General features: G+C 39.9%; 1 protein-coding gene across 5 annotated transcripts in view; it reads left to right on the top strand.

Annotated features, from left to right (window-relative positions):
* Positions 1-14,126, top strand: part of rab3gap1 (RAB3 GTPase activating protein subunit 1) — a 188,794-nt gene that overhangs the window by 49,285 nt on the left and 125,383 nt on the right. For all 5 annotated transcript variants that reach the window (XR_015089492.1, XR_015089493.1, XM_086051122.1 and 2 more), the window contains 2 exons: positions 1,182-1,250; positions 10,510-10,583. Coding sequence is in view for 3 of the 5 variants with exons in the window: in XM_086051122.1 (XP_085907248.1) it covers positions 1,182-1,250; positions 10,510-10,583 (143 nt within the window). In the remaining 2 variants the exon portion in view is untranslated. The remainder of the gene's footprint in view (positions 1-1,181; positions 1,251-10,509; positions 10,584-14,126) is intronic.

The raw sequence follows: 14,126 nt of genomic DNA, 5'->3' as shown, positions 1-14,126 counted from the left end.
TCCAACAAATTAAGCCACGTTTGATAGTTTCTGAAATCGGCCTTCACATACTACACATGATAGTCGCAAATGTAGTTATGATGCATTCTACGAGTGTGTAAATTGATTGTTAAGCAAAAGGTGAACATCCTGTCAAGTTTTACTTGCTCACATAAAGTAATGTTACACAGATGGCGGTGTTATGTTTCACCAACCTTTACTTGTTTGACAATGGTACATTGTGTATACTCAATTTAGCGAGGGTTTCCTGAGAGTGTTGCGCAGCTTTATTTAGCATTTCATTAGCGTGCTTGTGGAGTCGCAAAGTTTTCCGCATAATCCATGTGGTTTGTGGTGGAACAGATTTGTCCTTGAATTGCTCTTCAATAATTATTCGGACTGACATCAGGCTTGTCAATCCCAATTAATTTCCATGCTAGGGACGTGGACTCTCCTCCGTATTTCAAACAATTTTGTGGTCCCTCAGCTGCTATCACAGAGTCACATGACTGAATTCTGCCTGCTGATTCACAGAATGGTGTATCACATCCTCCTCCTTTGCAGTCTATGCATGCTGATTTGACAGATGATTTCATCACTTTCTCCTACCTTGCAGCCATCAATGAACTCAGTGATATTTTCTTTTTGAGTATAAATAATAATACTCATATACATCGTGAAATTAATGTTGACGGTATCGATGACGATATATATCGCCCACCCATACTGGCAACCCTGTGTGATAACCAACTTTTATCGTTCGTGCCGCTTTACATAACTGTAGCGTAAAACTTGGCGCAGTATTGCCGTATAGCGTGTTGAAATATTTTACTAAGGAAAGACAGACACCACAGTTACTTGCAAAATATGAAAGTCTATGCAGAATTGCAATAAAAGGAGTAACAGAAATGCTTATATTTTGTCTGCATACAATTTTGTCTAATGCTATACTATGGAAGACAAGATGAGACCAGTGGGCTCATTGTTCACATGACATTATTAAACATGTTAAATTTGGAATGTTGATAAACCTACCAAAATGTCTTCTAATGAATCATCGAAAACCTTGCAATTTCATTGTGTTTAAACTTTTTGGAATGACAACGTTTGTTTTTCCCCACATGAAAACTTGATAACATACACTGTAAATGATACTTTGCAAAAAACAAACAAACAAACCTATTTATCTTTTCCTTTTAAAGTGAGCTTCATCTTTCATCCACTTGGCCTGACTTGACGGAAGGCACGGTTTTGGACAATGACGTCTACAGGTAAGCAAGTCCTTCAACATTAACATGCCACTTTTTTTCACATTAAGCCTGATTTTATTTTATTTCATTTATGGATACCCAAGCATAACAAATTATAATAAATTATTGGATAGGAATAAGAATGATATTAAAGGTAGGCTTTTTAGGTTTTTGAGCAATTTTATGAATACAAGTCTGAGACAGTTTGATTATCCTCAATATTTAACTAATGAGGGTTACATCGAGGATATGAATAAAGTGGTTAATAACTTTAATACAGATTTCCTAAATGTTGGACCAATGCTTGCAAGAAAAATCCTGTACTCTGGAATAGCAAAAGGCTGGAGCGAAACATTAATTTATAGAAGTCTATGTTTTTAATAGTGGTGGGAGAGAGAGAAATTATAGATATTGTTAACACATGCAAAAACAAGCTGTCAACAGACTTGGATGACATAGATATAATAACAGTCAAAAAGTTTATTGAAGCAATTATCCAGCCACTGACTTACATCTGTAACCTTTCATTCCAATCTGGCACATTTCCACACAAAATTAAATCTGCAAAAATCATCCCATTATTTAAAACTGGAGACAGACACCATTTCATAAATTACCGGCCCGTTCCTTTACTCACACAATTTTCTAAAATATTGGAAAACCTGTTTATCAAAAGGTATTATTAGCTCCATAGACACAGAGGAAAATGCAGTTGGTGTGTTTGTAGTTTTTAAAAAGGCATTTGATACGATAAACCATGACATATTGATGAAGCAGCTGGAATATTGTGGTATTAGGAGAGTGGTTTAACATTGGATAAAGAGCTTCTTGAATAACACGCAACAATTCGTGAAAATAGGTCACTTTCAATTATGCTTGGACATTGCTTGTGCTGTCCCCAGGGGTGAGTGCTGGGACCTAAACTTTTTATTTTATACATAAATGATATATGTACAGGGGTGCACATAACTGGTACGCATGTGCAACAGAAATCACTGAGGTGTACCGTCATTTGCGTCACGGCGCGCCTTTGCGTACATGTACACACGAGTGGTGCAGTGGAACGAATCATCTTTGATTGGAAGGATCAAGCATCGGTTCAGGATGGGCACGATCCGCGGAATGGATGGTGAAAAAAAAAACTGTGCGCGTTCACAATAAGGCAATGTGATTAGTCCGCATTCAGCAGAGGAAATTGAATACATGTACCCTCAAGATCACGTTGCATGTACAAGAGCGTTTTGCAAACCTACTGAACGAACACACTGCCTCCACTAAAGCTAACTTCAAAATAAAGCTTACCAAATAATACATTGAGTCATTAATGCCAACGCAATAGCCTTAGTATAACTTTTACTTTAAAGTTGGCCCGCGTGGTGGCGTAACAGCTAATTTGATTGTTTTTTTTGTTTTTTTTTTTGCTCATCCAAAAACGATCCCATCCGTGACTCAAAATCCGTGACCGATGTGAACCGTGCCTTATGTGATCCGTTGGACCACTCGTGAGTACCAAAGACAATCTCCTGGTACTCATGCGAGTACCGCATGAAAAAAAATATGTGCACCCCTGCATATGTAGACCGTCTAATTTGCTACAAATTGTTTTCTTTGCTGATGATAAAAATATTTTCTGTACAGGTGAGAGTTTACAGCAGCTCATGGAAGAAATCAACAACGTTTATCGTTAAATCAAATGTATTAATATAGCCCTTGATCACAGAAACATCTCACAGGGCTTCACATGCCCACAGATATTAACTCATTCAGTACCAGACATTTTCAGACCCTCCTTTACCCTAACATTTGAAAAAAAATTAAATCAAAAATATAATCTAGAGCTGCAAGCAGTTATAAAGGGCCCTCGTAGCCCAGACAATGTTGGGGTACCAGCAAGTTGGGATGCTTGCTACACTTCGGAATTGGAAGTTTTTGAAAATGAAGTATCTTTTTAAAGCAATTTTGATCAAATACGACCTATGCAAAAGGCAGAAAATGAGGCAAAATGTGAAAAAAAAAAGTTAAATGGATGACTTCCTTTTCAGTTCAGTGGTGGCCTGAGACCTTTTGTTGATTTTGGGCTGTTACATGTGCCTCCAACTTTTGCTAGCTCTTGGGGACACATATAACAAGAGCTGCTAAAATGTTGTGGGGGGTTGGTGAGCCATTCAAAAAAAAAATAAAAAATACAATAACCTAATAAGACAGTGATGCTGTTGCCTGGCCTGATGTTTATGCAAAGTTTCATGAGTTATCCTGCAAGTTTTGACCCCCAAAAGTAGTTGTTTTCTTGGCGAATAGAGCGTTGCCCTGGTAACAGCTTTTTGCGAAAATTTACAAACTTCGTGTTGCATTATCATGAAGGCTAAAACACTCTTACGAGCAAATATGACGTGTATCTGGTTAACTGCAGGCAATAAAACAAAAAATAATATTTCCTTTAGCCAGTAGGTGGTGGTAGCAGTACAGTCAAAGTTCATAGATATCGTCAGTTCTAGACGCTCATCAGATATGAGAAATCTTGAGAAGAAATTATCACGTGTATCAAGTTACAGCAGCTTTTGTAGTCCAGGCGAGGCCAAACTTTAAAGTAAATTCAAAAAGGTGGACTTCCTGTTAGGTTTAACATATGGCATCAAGAGGCATTTTTGTAGGTCTCGGGCTGTCGGAGATGGAGGTGAAACATACAACCGAGGCTGCTTTGTTTAAAATTTCTAGAGGGCGGTAGCGAGCCATCTTTTAAAGATTGAACAATTGAATAATTAAATGTTGATGAATTTACCAGGCCTGATATATGTACAAAGTTTTCACGTCCTCAAAATCAGCATTGTTATATTGGCAAACTGGGCATTTCAATGCCAACAGTTTTTTTTGCGAAAAATCACAAACTTTGTGTTTTAACATCATGAAGGCCTAACACTCTTCTGAGCAATTATGAGGTACATCTGGTTAACTTGCCAGTAGAAAAATATCAAATAATAAAACATGTACTTCCTTCAGCCAGTAGGTGGTGCTACCACGACTATGTAAAGTAATTTCATAGAGGTATTCAGGCTTGGATTATTATCAAATGTGAGAAATCTTGAGGAGAAAATATTATGTGAGTCAGGTTCCAGAAGCTTCGGTATTCAAAGTGACTTCAAACTTGAAAGTAAAATCAAAATGCCAGGCCTCCTGTTAGGTTTAGCATATCGCTCCAAAAGACTTTTTTAGAGGCCTTGACCTGTTACATTTACCACAAAATTTTCATTTATCTAGGTGAAACGTACAACTGCGGCTTTTTTTTTTTTTAGTAATTGTAGGGGGCGCTAGCGAGCCATTTTTTTAAATTTTTTTTTTTTTTTACAAATTACACAAAATAATAAAATATTAATGTTTTCGTCGGTCCGCTGATAGTGTAGTGGTACACACGCCTGAGTTGTGTGCGGGCAGCGTGGGATCGATTCCCGCTCAGTGACAGTGTCTATGTGTGCCCTGCGACTGGCTGGCGACCAGTTCGGGGTGTAGTCTGCCTTCGCCCATTGACGGCTGGGATAGGCTCCAGCAACTCCCCGCGACCCTATATAGGATAAGCGGTTTGGAAGATGACATGACATTAATGTTTTCGCCAGGCCTGATGTTTGTGCAAAGTTTTGTGAGATTCAGTGCATGTTCAGACCCTCAAAATCAGCGTTGTTTTATTGGCGAACTGCCTGTTGCCATGGCAACAGCTTCTCACAAAAAATCACAAATTTCTTATTTTAATATTAGGAAGGCCTAACACCCTTCCGAACACAGATGAGGTGGACCTGGTTAACCTGCTAGGATAAAAACATCAAAGAAAAAAAACATTTATTTCCTTCAGCCACTAGGTGGCACTACCACTATGATGAGAAATAAGTTCTTAAATGTCTTCAGCCCTTGGCTATCATCAAATACGAAAAATCTACTCAGATAGGAACATCTGAGTCAAGTTAGCGTACCTTATATTGTAGCGGTGAATAATCAGACTTTGCGGCACCGTCATGGCCAAGCCCTTAGCCGAAAAGTCACAGACTTTGGCTTAGAGCAAGACCAAGGTCTTGAACCCTTTGACAAATTGTCAGTCGAATTTGTTCAGCAGGCTCTGTGCAGTGCATTAAAATGTAAAAAATGACTATTCTTGTCGTCACTAGGTGGCGCTATCTGTATAACAGAATTTTTTCGAATAGATGTCTTCAGGTCACGACTATTGAACAGGCCAAGTTTTAGATTTTTTTGGAGCATGTGCAGGGGAGTTACTAAGCATTTTGTCATTTGTGGCCAAGGAAATATTTTATGCAAATTTTGAGGCCCAGCCCCCGTCATATATTTTATCGAAAACCAACATTTTTTTTCCCAGTTGTTGCCCCAGGCCATAAGATGGTATATCCGTAGTTTGAAGTCAATTGGATGAAGTCTCTGGGACAAGGGTGCAAAAGTATGCCCCCTTGTAAATATGCAAAAATCGGACATTCAAAATATAATTGCTCACTTCCTATTCACTTTAGACAAAGGCTGCAATGGACTTTTTCTATGTCTCGGGGTGCTACACGTGCCTGCCAATTTTCGTAGGCCTGGGCCAAACAGCCCGGGATTAGTTTTTATTTTTGCCACTCAAGGTGGCGATATAGAGCCATTTTGTTTGCGTCGTTTACGCCGACTGTAAAACATTTTTTGCCCGATGAGACTGCAAAGTTTGGTGAGTTTTCGTGCATGTTTAGGGGGTCAAAACTGCGATCATTTGGTCAGAAAAAAAAATAATTATAATTTCTACAAAAACAATAGGGAACTCGCAGCGGTCGCTGCTTGGGCCCCAATATTAACTCGAGCTGAAAGCAGCTCTAAAGGACGCTACGACTACGATAAAAAGCAATTTTGTAGATGTCTTCAGGTGTAGACTCTATAATCAAGTGTATGACATTTTGATAAGATATTATCATGTTGATCATATTACAGCTGCTTTTAAAGTCACAATGTGATGCCAAATTGTAAAGTAAATTAAAAATGGCGGACTTCCTGTTAGGTTTACCACATTGCTCCAAGAGACTTTTTTGTAGGTCTTGACCTGTTACATATCCCAACCAATTTTTGTCGATATAGGTGAAACTTCCAACCGGGGCTGATTTTTACAACATTTCTAGGAGGTGCTAGCAAGCCATTTTTTTTTAAACAATTGCATGATAAAACAAACAAAAAAAAATTCAACAGGCGTGATATGTGTGCAAACTTTCGTGCACTATCGTGCATGTTTAGACCGCCAAAATCATTGTAGTTTTATTGGCGAATTTCCTGTTGCCATGGCGACAGCTTTTCACGAAAAATCAAATATTTTATTTTAACATCAGGAAGGTCAACACACTCTTCAATAGTTATGAGGTAGACCTGGTTAACCTGCGAGGAGAAAAACATCAAAGAATAAAACATGCAACTTTCTTTAGCCAGTAGATGGCGCTACCACTACGATGAAAAATAAGTTTGTTGATGTCTTCAGGTATAGACTGTTATGAGATGTGAGTCATTTTTTTGAAGAAATTAACATATGGGTCAAATTCCAGCAGCTATTGAAATCAAAGCGAATTCATACCTTAAAATTAATTCAAAATGGTGGATGTCGTGAGATTTCGTTTGTTTTTAGACCCTCAAAATCAGCGCTATTTTATTGGCGAACCGCCTGTTTTCATGGCAACCGCCAGAGCTGGGCACTTGACCCTTTTTTACCGGTCCGGCCACAACCCTCCACCCTTGACTTGGGTACCCTTCTGGCCGCGACCCCCCGGCCATATTCATAAACATTGTCGGCCCCTGCCCCGTTCCGCCCCCCGACCCAAAAAAAAAAGAAAAAAAAAAAAAACGTCGCCGCCAATGGCAGAGGCTTTTTAATTGTCATTAGCTGGCTAATTTACTATTCAAACCCGCAGTAGAAACGCTTCAAACACGCTTCAAAATGCGCCACATAGTACTGTAGAGTCTCCCAATGATACGCCATCAGTCGTAGTTCAATGAACACATTTTTACTACTCCTGTGGGCCGTAGCCGACGCCAACACAAGTACAACAACCATTCAATCCACCCAGTCACACACTCTCTCTCCTTCGTCCACCGCTCCTCCTCTCTCGCCCGCATCCCCTCCCATCCAGCGAGCCGCGCGACGTATTCAACAGGCTCGGAAACAACATAACTCTGCAAAATACAAATTCAACCACAACAAAGATTACTCAGTTTGTTACATTACTTTACTACTTACCAAACTGTATGTGCTTACTTCCATTGCGAGCCCCGGGGTTGTTTTTTTTCATATTGTATAAATATTTGGGTTCAACAGAAATGGCAGTCAACAAGTTACATATTTATTTTCCACTTCCTCTCCTTCCCGGCCTTCAAAATAAAAGCATACCAGCAAACCCCTATACACAGCAAGTTTGCTGTCGTATTTCCGGAAGTAGTGAACGCCAGAAGAAGTGCATGAACTCCACCTTGATGTGCCAACGTCAGTTGAGTTGAGTCAGCAATATACTCATGGACACAAGTTGTTTTGCATTTAATGCATTTAATTTTATTGCGAAAACGATCTGGATGGTGGCGGCTAAGGGGGAACGTGGGTGAGTAGCTTGCTTATGCTTACTTTGCAGCAACGAGCTGCATGGTGCATCCGTCTCCGTGTGGGAAACTGTCATCGCAACATGTGAGACAGCAACGTGCCCTCAAGCGTGTTTGTATTTCCTCATTGTCACCTCATGTAACCCGCGCCTCCCACCTGCAACTGGGGAATACCATTACAAGAGGGGGCGGGGGTCCTGGCCGGGGGGCAATACCACAATCCCTATAACAGCAATTGTCGCTCGCGCTGACGCGGGAGTAGAAAGAAGCCTAAAAATAAGCCTTTCACCGAGTAGGCTGTGATGAATTTTGGCCACCTCGCGAGCACGTCACACCCACGAGGGCCGATAGTGGGCCAGACTAAAATACACCTCCGGCCATGCTTAGTTAAGCCATTTTTTAATTTGTCGCCCTAAACATTTTCTTGGCGAATAGTGTTGCCACGGTAACAGCTTTTTAAAAAAATAAATTGAACTTCGTGTTGCAACATCATGAAAACAGTCTTTCAAGCTAATATGATGTGTGTCTGGTTAATTGCTGGCAGACAAACTTAAAAAAATAAAACATACATTTCCTTTAGCCAGTAGGTGGCGGTACCAGTACTGTAAAAGTGACGATGTAGATGTCTTCAGGCTTAGACTCTCATCAAATGGGAGAATTTTTTAGAGTAAATTATCATATGGATCAAGTTAAAGCAGCGTTAGTAGTCAAAGTGACGCCAAACTTTGAAGTAAATTCAAAATGGCGAACTTCCTGTTAGGTTTAGCATATGGCACCAAGAGCCTTCTTTGCAGGCCTGTTACATATATTACCAAAATTTGTAGGTGAAGCATACAACCGGGGTATTCTAAAAACATTCTAGAGGGCGAGCCATCTTTTTTTACGATTGCAAAATCAAATAATCAAATATTGATGAATTTACCAAGCCTCATATGTGTGCAAAGTTTCATGAGTTTTCACGCATGTTATGCCCTCAAAATCAGCATTGTTTTATTGACAAACTGGGCGTTACCATGGCAACACCTTTTTGCGACAAATCACAAACTTTGTCATCATGAAGGCCTTAACGGTCTTCCGAGCAATTATGAGGTAGATATGGTTAACTTGCCAGGAGAAAAATATCAAAGAATAAATCATAGACGTCCTCCAGCCAGTAGGTGGCGCTACCACTACGATGAAAAGTAATTTTGTAGATGTCATTAGGCTTGGACTATTGTCGAATGTGAGAAATCTTTGGAAGAAAATATTATGCGAGTCAAGTTCCAGAAGCTTTTGTATTTGAAGTGACTTCAAACTTTAAATTCAAAATGGCAATAACTTCCTGTTAGGTTTAGCATATGGCTCCAAGAGACTTTTTTGTAGGCTTTGACATGTTACATATACCACCAAATTTTCTTAGATCTAGATGAAACGTCCAACTGGAGCTGAATTTTTAAAAATATTTTAGGGGCGCTAGTGAGCCATTATGTAAAAAAATCATGATAAAATAATACATTGTTCATGATTTTGCCAGTGTGTGCAAAGTTATGTGAGATTTCGTGCTTGTTAGACCATAAAAATTAGTTGTTTTATTGGCGAACTGCCCGTTGCTATGGTGACGGCTTTTCATGAAAAATCCCCAACTTCGTATTTAAACTTCAGGAAGGTATACACACTCTTCTGAGCAATTTTGAGGTAGACCTGGTTAACCTGCGAGGAGAAAAACATCAAAGAATAAAACATGGACTTCATCCAGCCAGTAGGTGGCACTGAAAAGTAATTTCATAGATGTCTTTAGGCTTGGACTATGGACTACTACATTCAAAAATTCATAGTTCACTTCCTGTTCACTTTAGACAATGGCTTCAATTGACTTATTTTTACGTCTCTGGGTGCTACACGTGCCCACCAATTTTCGTAGGCCTGGGTCAAACGGGCTGGAATTGTATTTTGTTTTCCCATTAATTAATCTAACTGGTGCTACAGAGCCATTTTGTATGCGTCGTTTACGACGACTTTAAAATTAAAATTTTTCGCCAGGCCCGATGAGACCGCAAAGGTTGGTGAGTTTCCGCACATGTTCAGGATAATAATAAGAATTATTTCTACAAAAACAATTGGGACCTCGCAGCGGTCACTGCTCGGACCCTAACTAGAGCTGTAAGCAGCTATAACGGGCCCTCGCAGCCCTGGCCACGTAGGGGTACTTGCACGTTATAAGAAGAATTTCTACCAAAATTATAGGTACCTCGCAGCGGTTGCTGCTCGGGCCCTAACTAGAGCTGCAAGCAGCTATAACGGGTCCTCGCAACCCTGGCCATGTTGGGGTACTTGCACGTTTGGGTTCTTGCATGTTGGGGTTCTTGCACATTGGGGTACTTGGACATTGGACAATAAGCATTAAAAATGTAGGTGTTTATGCCAGGCCTGATTGTCCAAAGTTGCATGAGTTTTCACCTAGGTTTGGGGGTGCCCAAGTCCGGTCCTCAAGAGCCCCTATCCAGCCTGTTTTAGGTATATCCCTATTCCAACACACCTGATTCAAATCATCAGGATCGTTATCAGGCGTTTACAAACCTTAGACGCAATAGTGCTCCCGCTATAGTGGTAGAAACCCGGTTTTGCGCTCCCCGCCTTAATGGGTTAAGTATGCAAATAAAACGAATAAATGAATCTTGATAAACTTACTTTAATATGTTTTTGACAGTGACCTTGACCCTCTCCATGCGCCTCACTGGTCACTCCGGATCAAGACAGTTGAGCATCCTCAGTGTTTACTGGGTAAGAGATTCACTTGTTGTCCTGTTTACGGTCCGTCACATATTTTTATTTTAAAATTGTTTCTTCTTCTTTTTGTCTTCTTTCTTTTTGTTGGCAGTCTTTGGCATTTTTGACTATATGATAAATTAGGATTACTAACATTATTTCTATTTATTGAATTCCAGAATAATCACTTTTTTTTTTGTTTTGTTTTAGTTTCTTCAAAGTCAGAAATTGACATACAGTAAGATTATTATTGGGGCCTGATAACTATGGATTATTTTTTTTTAGCCCTATCCTGATTCCGATATTTGGCAGAAAAAATACAACTATCGATTAATTTAAGTGGTCTGTATCATGCTATTTTAAGCTTTCCAAGGTTAACTACAGTATAGGGATATGTAGATTATAGAGTGGGTATGGTAAGCATTCAGACCCCTTGAAATTTTTCACTTTGTGTCATTGCAGCCATTTACCAAAATCAAAAATTTGTATTACTAATTAATGGACTCTCATCACCCAATCTTGACAGAAAAAATAAAAAATGTAGAAATGTTTGGGAATATATTAAAAAAAGAAAAACTCGCGGAGCGAGATGGCAGCGTAGTGTGGAGCTCCTGAGTCATTTTGATAATTATTTCCTGCCAAAACTATGAAAATATCTCAGCTCGAATTGTAAATTGACAAGAAATGAGTGGGGGATGAGGACAGAGAAGTTTGAAGAAAAGAACGATGTCCAGAGACCAGAAAGAGCACGAACTCAAAGACGAAGCAGCAGGTGACGATAATGGCGGCACTGACCAGCACCACTTGTTACTCGAAGGACTTGTCGCGATCACGAAAGAAATACGAGACCTCAAAAAAGAGTTCAAAGAGGACTTCTTGACATTCAAGGATGAACTTAAAATGGAGGTGAGGCAAGAGTTCGCCAAATTTATGGAGGAAATTAATGCGAAGATGGCACAAAATATCGCGGAGACGCAACGACAGCGGATGGACATTGCTGAAGCACAGGCAAGTGTGGTGCAGTTAGAAGAATCGAATGCCGATGCTAAAGAACCTATCTTCGCTTTAAGACGGCAAGAGAAACTACAAGACAGGATGACTGAAATGGAAGGACAGGGAAGACGCTGTAATTTTCAGAATGTTTAGAGTGGCGGAAAAGGACAACGAATCGGTGCTCGATTTGGTGAAGGAACTTCTCCGCCGAGAGGTAACGGATGACGCGGAACTTAATATTCAACGAGCGTACAGTAGTCTCTGATAGAAGCCGCCGCCCGGTGCACATCCACAGATCCATTGCGGTCAACTTTCTTGAATACGAGACAAAAGAGAACATTTTGGCTAAAGCATGGAAAAAGAAAGTACGAGTCGAAGGAAAACTCATATTTTTTTACCATGATTACTCCACCGAGGTGTTGAAAAAACACAAATTCCTACTCTGAGATTAAAAAGTTCTGAAGGAAAAAAAAAGTTACGCTTTCAAACAACCCTTAGTAGGTTGAGGATCAACTGGGCGGATGGGCCAAAGTTTACAACAGCGCGGAAGAGGCAACACGGGACATGAGGAGAAGAGGACTGGTTAAGTGGACGGAACGTGGATGCTGGCGTTGATGAGCGCTCACATGAGGAACGTATCAGGGCCTCATCATGGCAGCGAGTCGGCGTGAGACATCGGACTAGTGCACAGTCCAACGCTTCGGATTTCAACTGTGACACGGCGAACCATGCAAGGGAAAATCTGCAGGAATTCAGAAGAGGAATTGACAATGAATAATTAGGTCGATTGGGAGGCGGGGGGTGGCAGGGTCATTGCGGGGAAAAAGCTATGGAGTGTCTCTTGCGTCTGTTGAAGACTTTAAAAGGCTATGTGAGAAAACAGAGACACTTTTTTATATATTTTTTTTATTAGTACTATTTTATTTATTATGATGACTATTTTCATTATTTTTATTTCTTTTTAAATATGAGTGAGATTCCGATTTGCAATTTTATTTTTTTTATTTTTATTTTTTTGTACAAGAGTCTGAACTTGTGGGCTCCATTGGGACACGTATGAGTACGCATTCTCTAATCGCCACCCCATCCCGAACCTACTACTGATACTTTTCATTAAAAAAAAAAAAAAAAAGTTTGACGAAGGGACTATGAGGGGTAGTGACTGTTTTACTTATCTAGTAAGATGGGTGGACCTGCTTCAGGTGTATCCCTAACCGCTAGGGGGGGAGGGGACTTTTCTCTTTCAAGACCATCCCCCACTCCCCTCCAACAGGGAGACAGGACCTAAGGAAGTAAGGTCCACATATATCGGGAAGTTTAGTTTTGGTTTTGGTTTTTGTATTTGTATTTGAACAAGGGTTGTTCCTGTTATTTGTGGGTGTTCTATTACAGTGAAGGGGCCAGAATTAATTTCAAAGGATACAAGTAATGCAACATAATGACATCATGCATCATCGTGGTGTCGCTCAATATTAATGGTTTGAATAATAACAAAAAAAAGATATAAAGCCTTGTCCAAGTTTAGAGAAGAGAAAATACATGTTATATTTCTTTTAAGAGACACAGTTATCAAAGGAGGAGCATCTAAAATTTAAAAAATTGGGGTACAGGGACTCATTCTCCAGTTCCTTGGGCCAAACACACAAGAGGGTTGGAATGATTCTGGTTTCCAATAAGGTCAGTTTTGAAGTCCTGAAAGAAGTTGGAGATAAGGAAGGAAGATACATCATGATTAAAGGGAAACTAGAAAATTGGTTAGTGACATTGCTTAATGGGTATACTCCTCCAGAGAGTGAAAAGGTATTATATGAGAAAATATTTGATCTGATAACTATGGAAGCTGAAGGGATATATTGATATGTGGGGGGTTATATTTTACACTCCATGTCATGCATTCTAGTGAATTTTCAGAGTAAAAATTGTTACCACATTACTCAGTGACACCACATTTTTTGCACTTCTTTTGTACTCAAATAAAATATTCAAATTAAAAAAAAAATAATAATAAAATAAGGCTGTCATTGGATCGTATGAGAGAAAAACAGATGGGCACAGCGAAAAACAAACGTTCGTCTTTTAGTTTCGTGTCGTACAAAACTGCCGGTGAAACAACGTGATTGGGTTGGTTCAGCGGTTCTGCTGTGCTGCGGGTGATTGGTTGTCTCAACTTCACTTCACACACGACGTGCTTGTTTGGTTGGAGTCAGTCCTTTTGCTTTGTTTCCTCTTGCCTGGTTAGCGGCGCGTAGCCGCCTGAGCTAACAAGGGGGACGGATGATAATTTTACTTAGGTTTAAATTTAAGGGTTTAAATCCGTGCAGCGAAAAAAAAAAAGCTGTGCAGCGGGTGGGGTGATGAGAGGGTGTCTTGTTCAGTTGAATAGCTGAATATTATTTGGCAGCAAACGGTTGTACCCCAAAGCTGCGAATTAAAACTACCGGCAAAGCGTCTGCATAGGTGTGGAGCGCTCCGCGAGACCGACCAAATCAACACTTAATTAGAATTTAATACACTTGAAACAATGTGTGTTAATAATAAACAATTTCTTATGACTTAAATAATTAT

The sequence above is a fragment of the Filicampus tigris genome, chromosome 14, assembly GCF_054856515.1.
Source record: "Filicampus tigris isolate MCC_2025a chromosome 14, RoL_Ftig_1.0, whole genome shotgun sequence".
NCBI lineage: Eukaryota > Metazoa > Chordata > Actinopteri > Syngnathiformes > Syngnathidae > Filicampus > Filicampus tigris.
The sequence above is the reverse complement of the archived record's forward strand: the minus strand, read 5'-3'. Positions and strand labels throughout refer to the sequence as shown.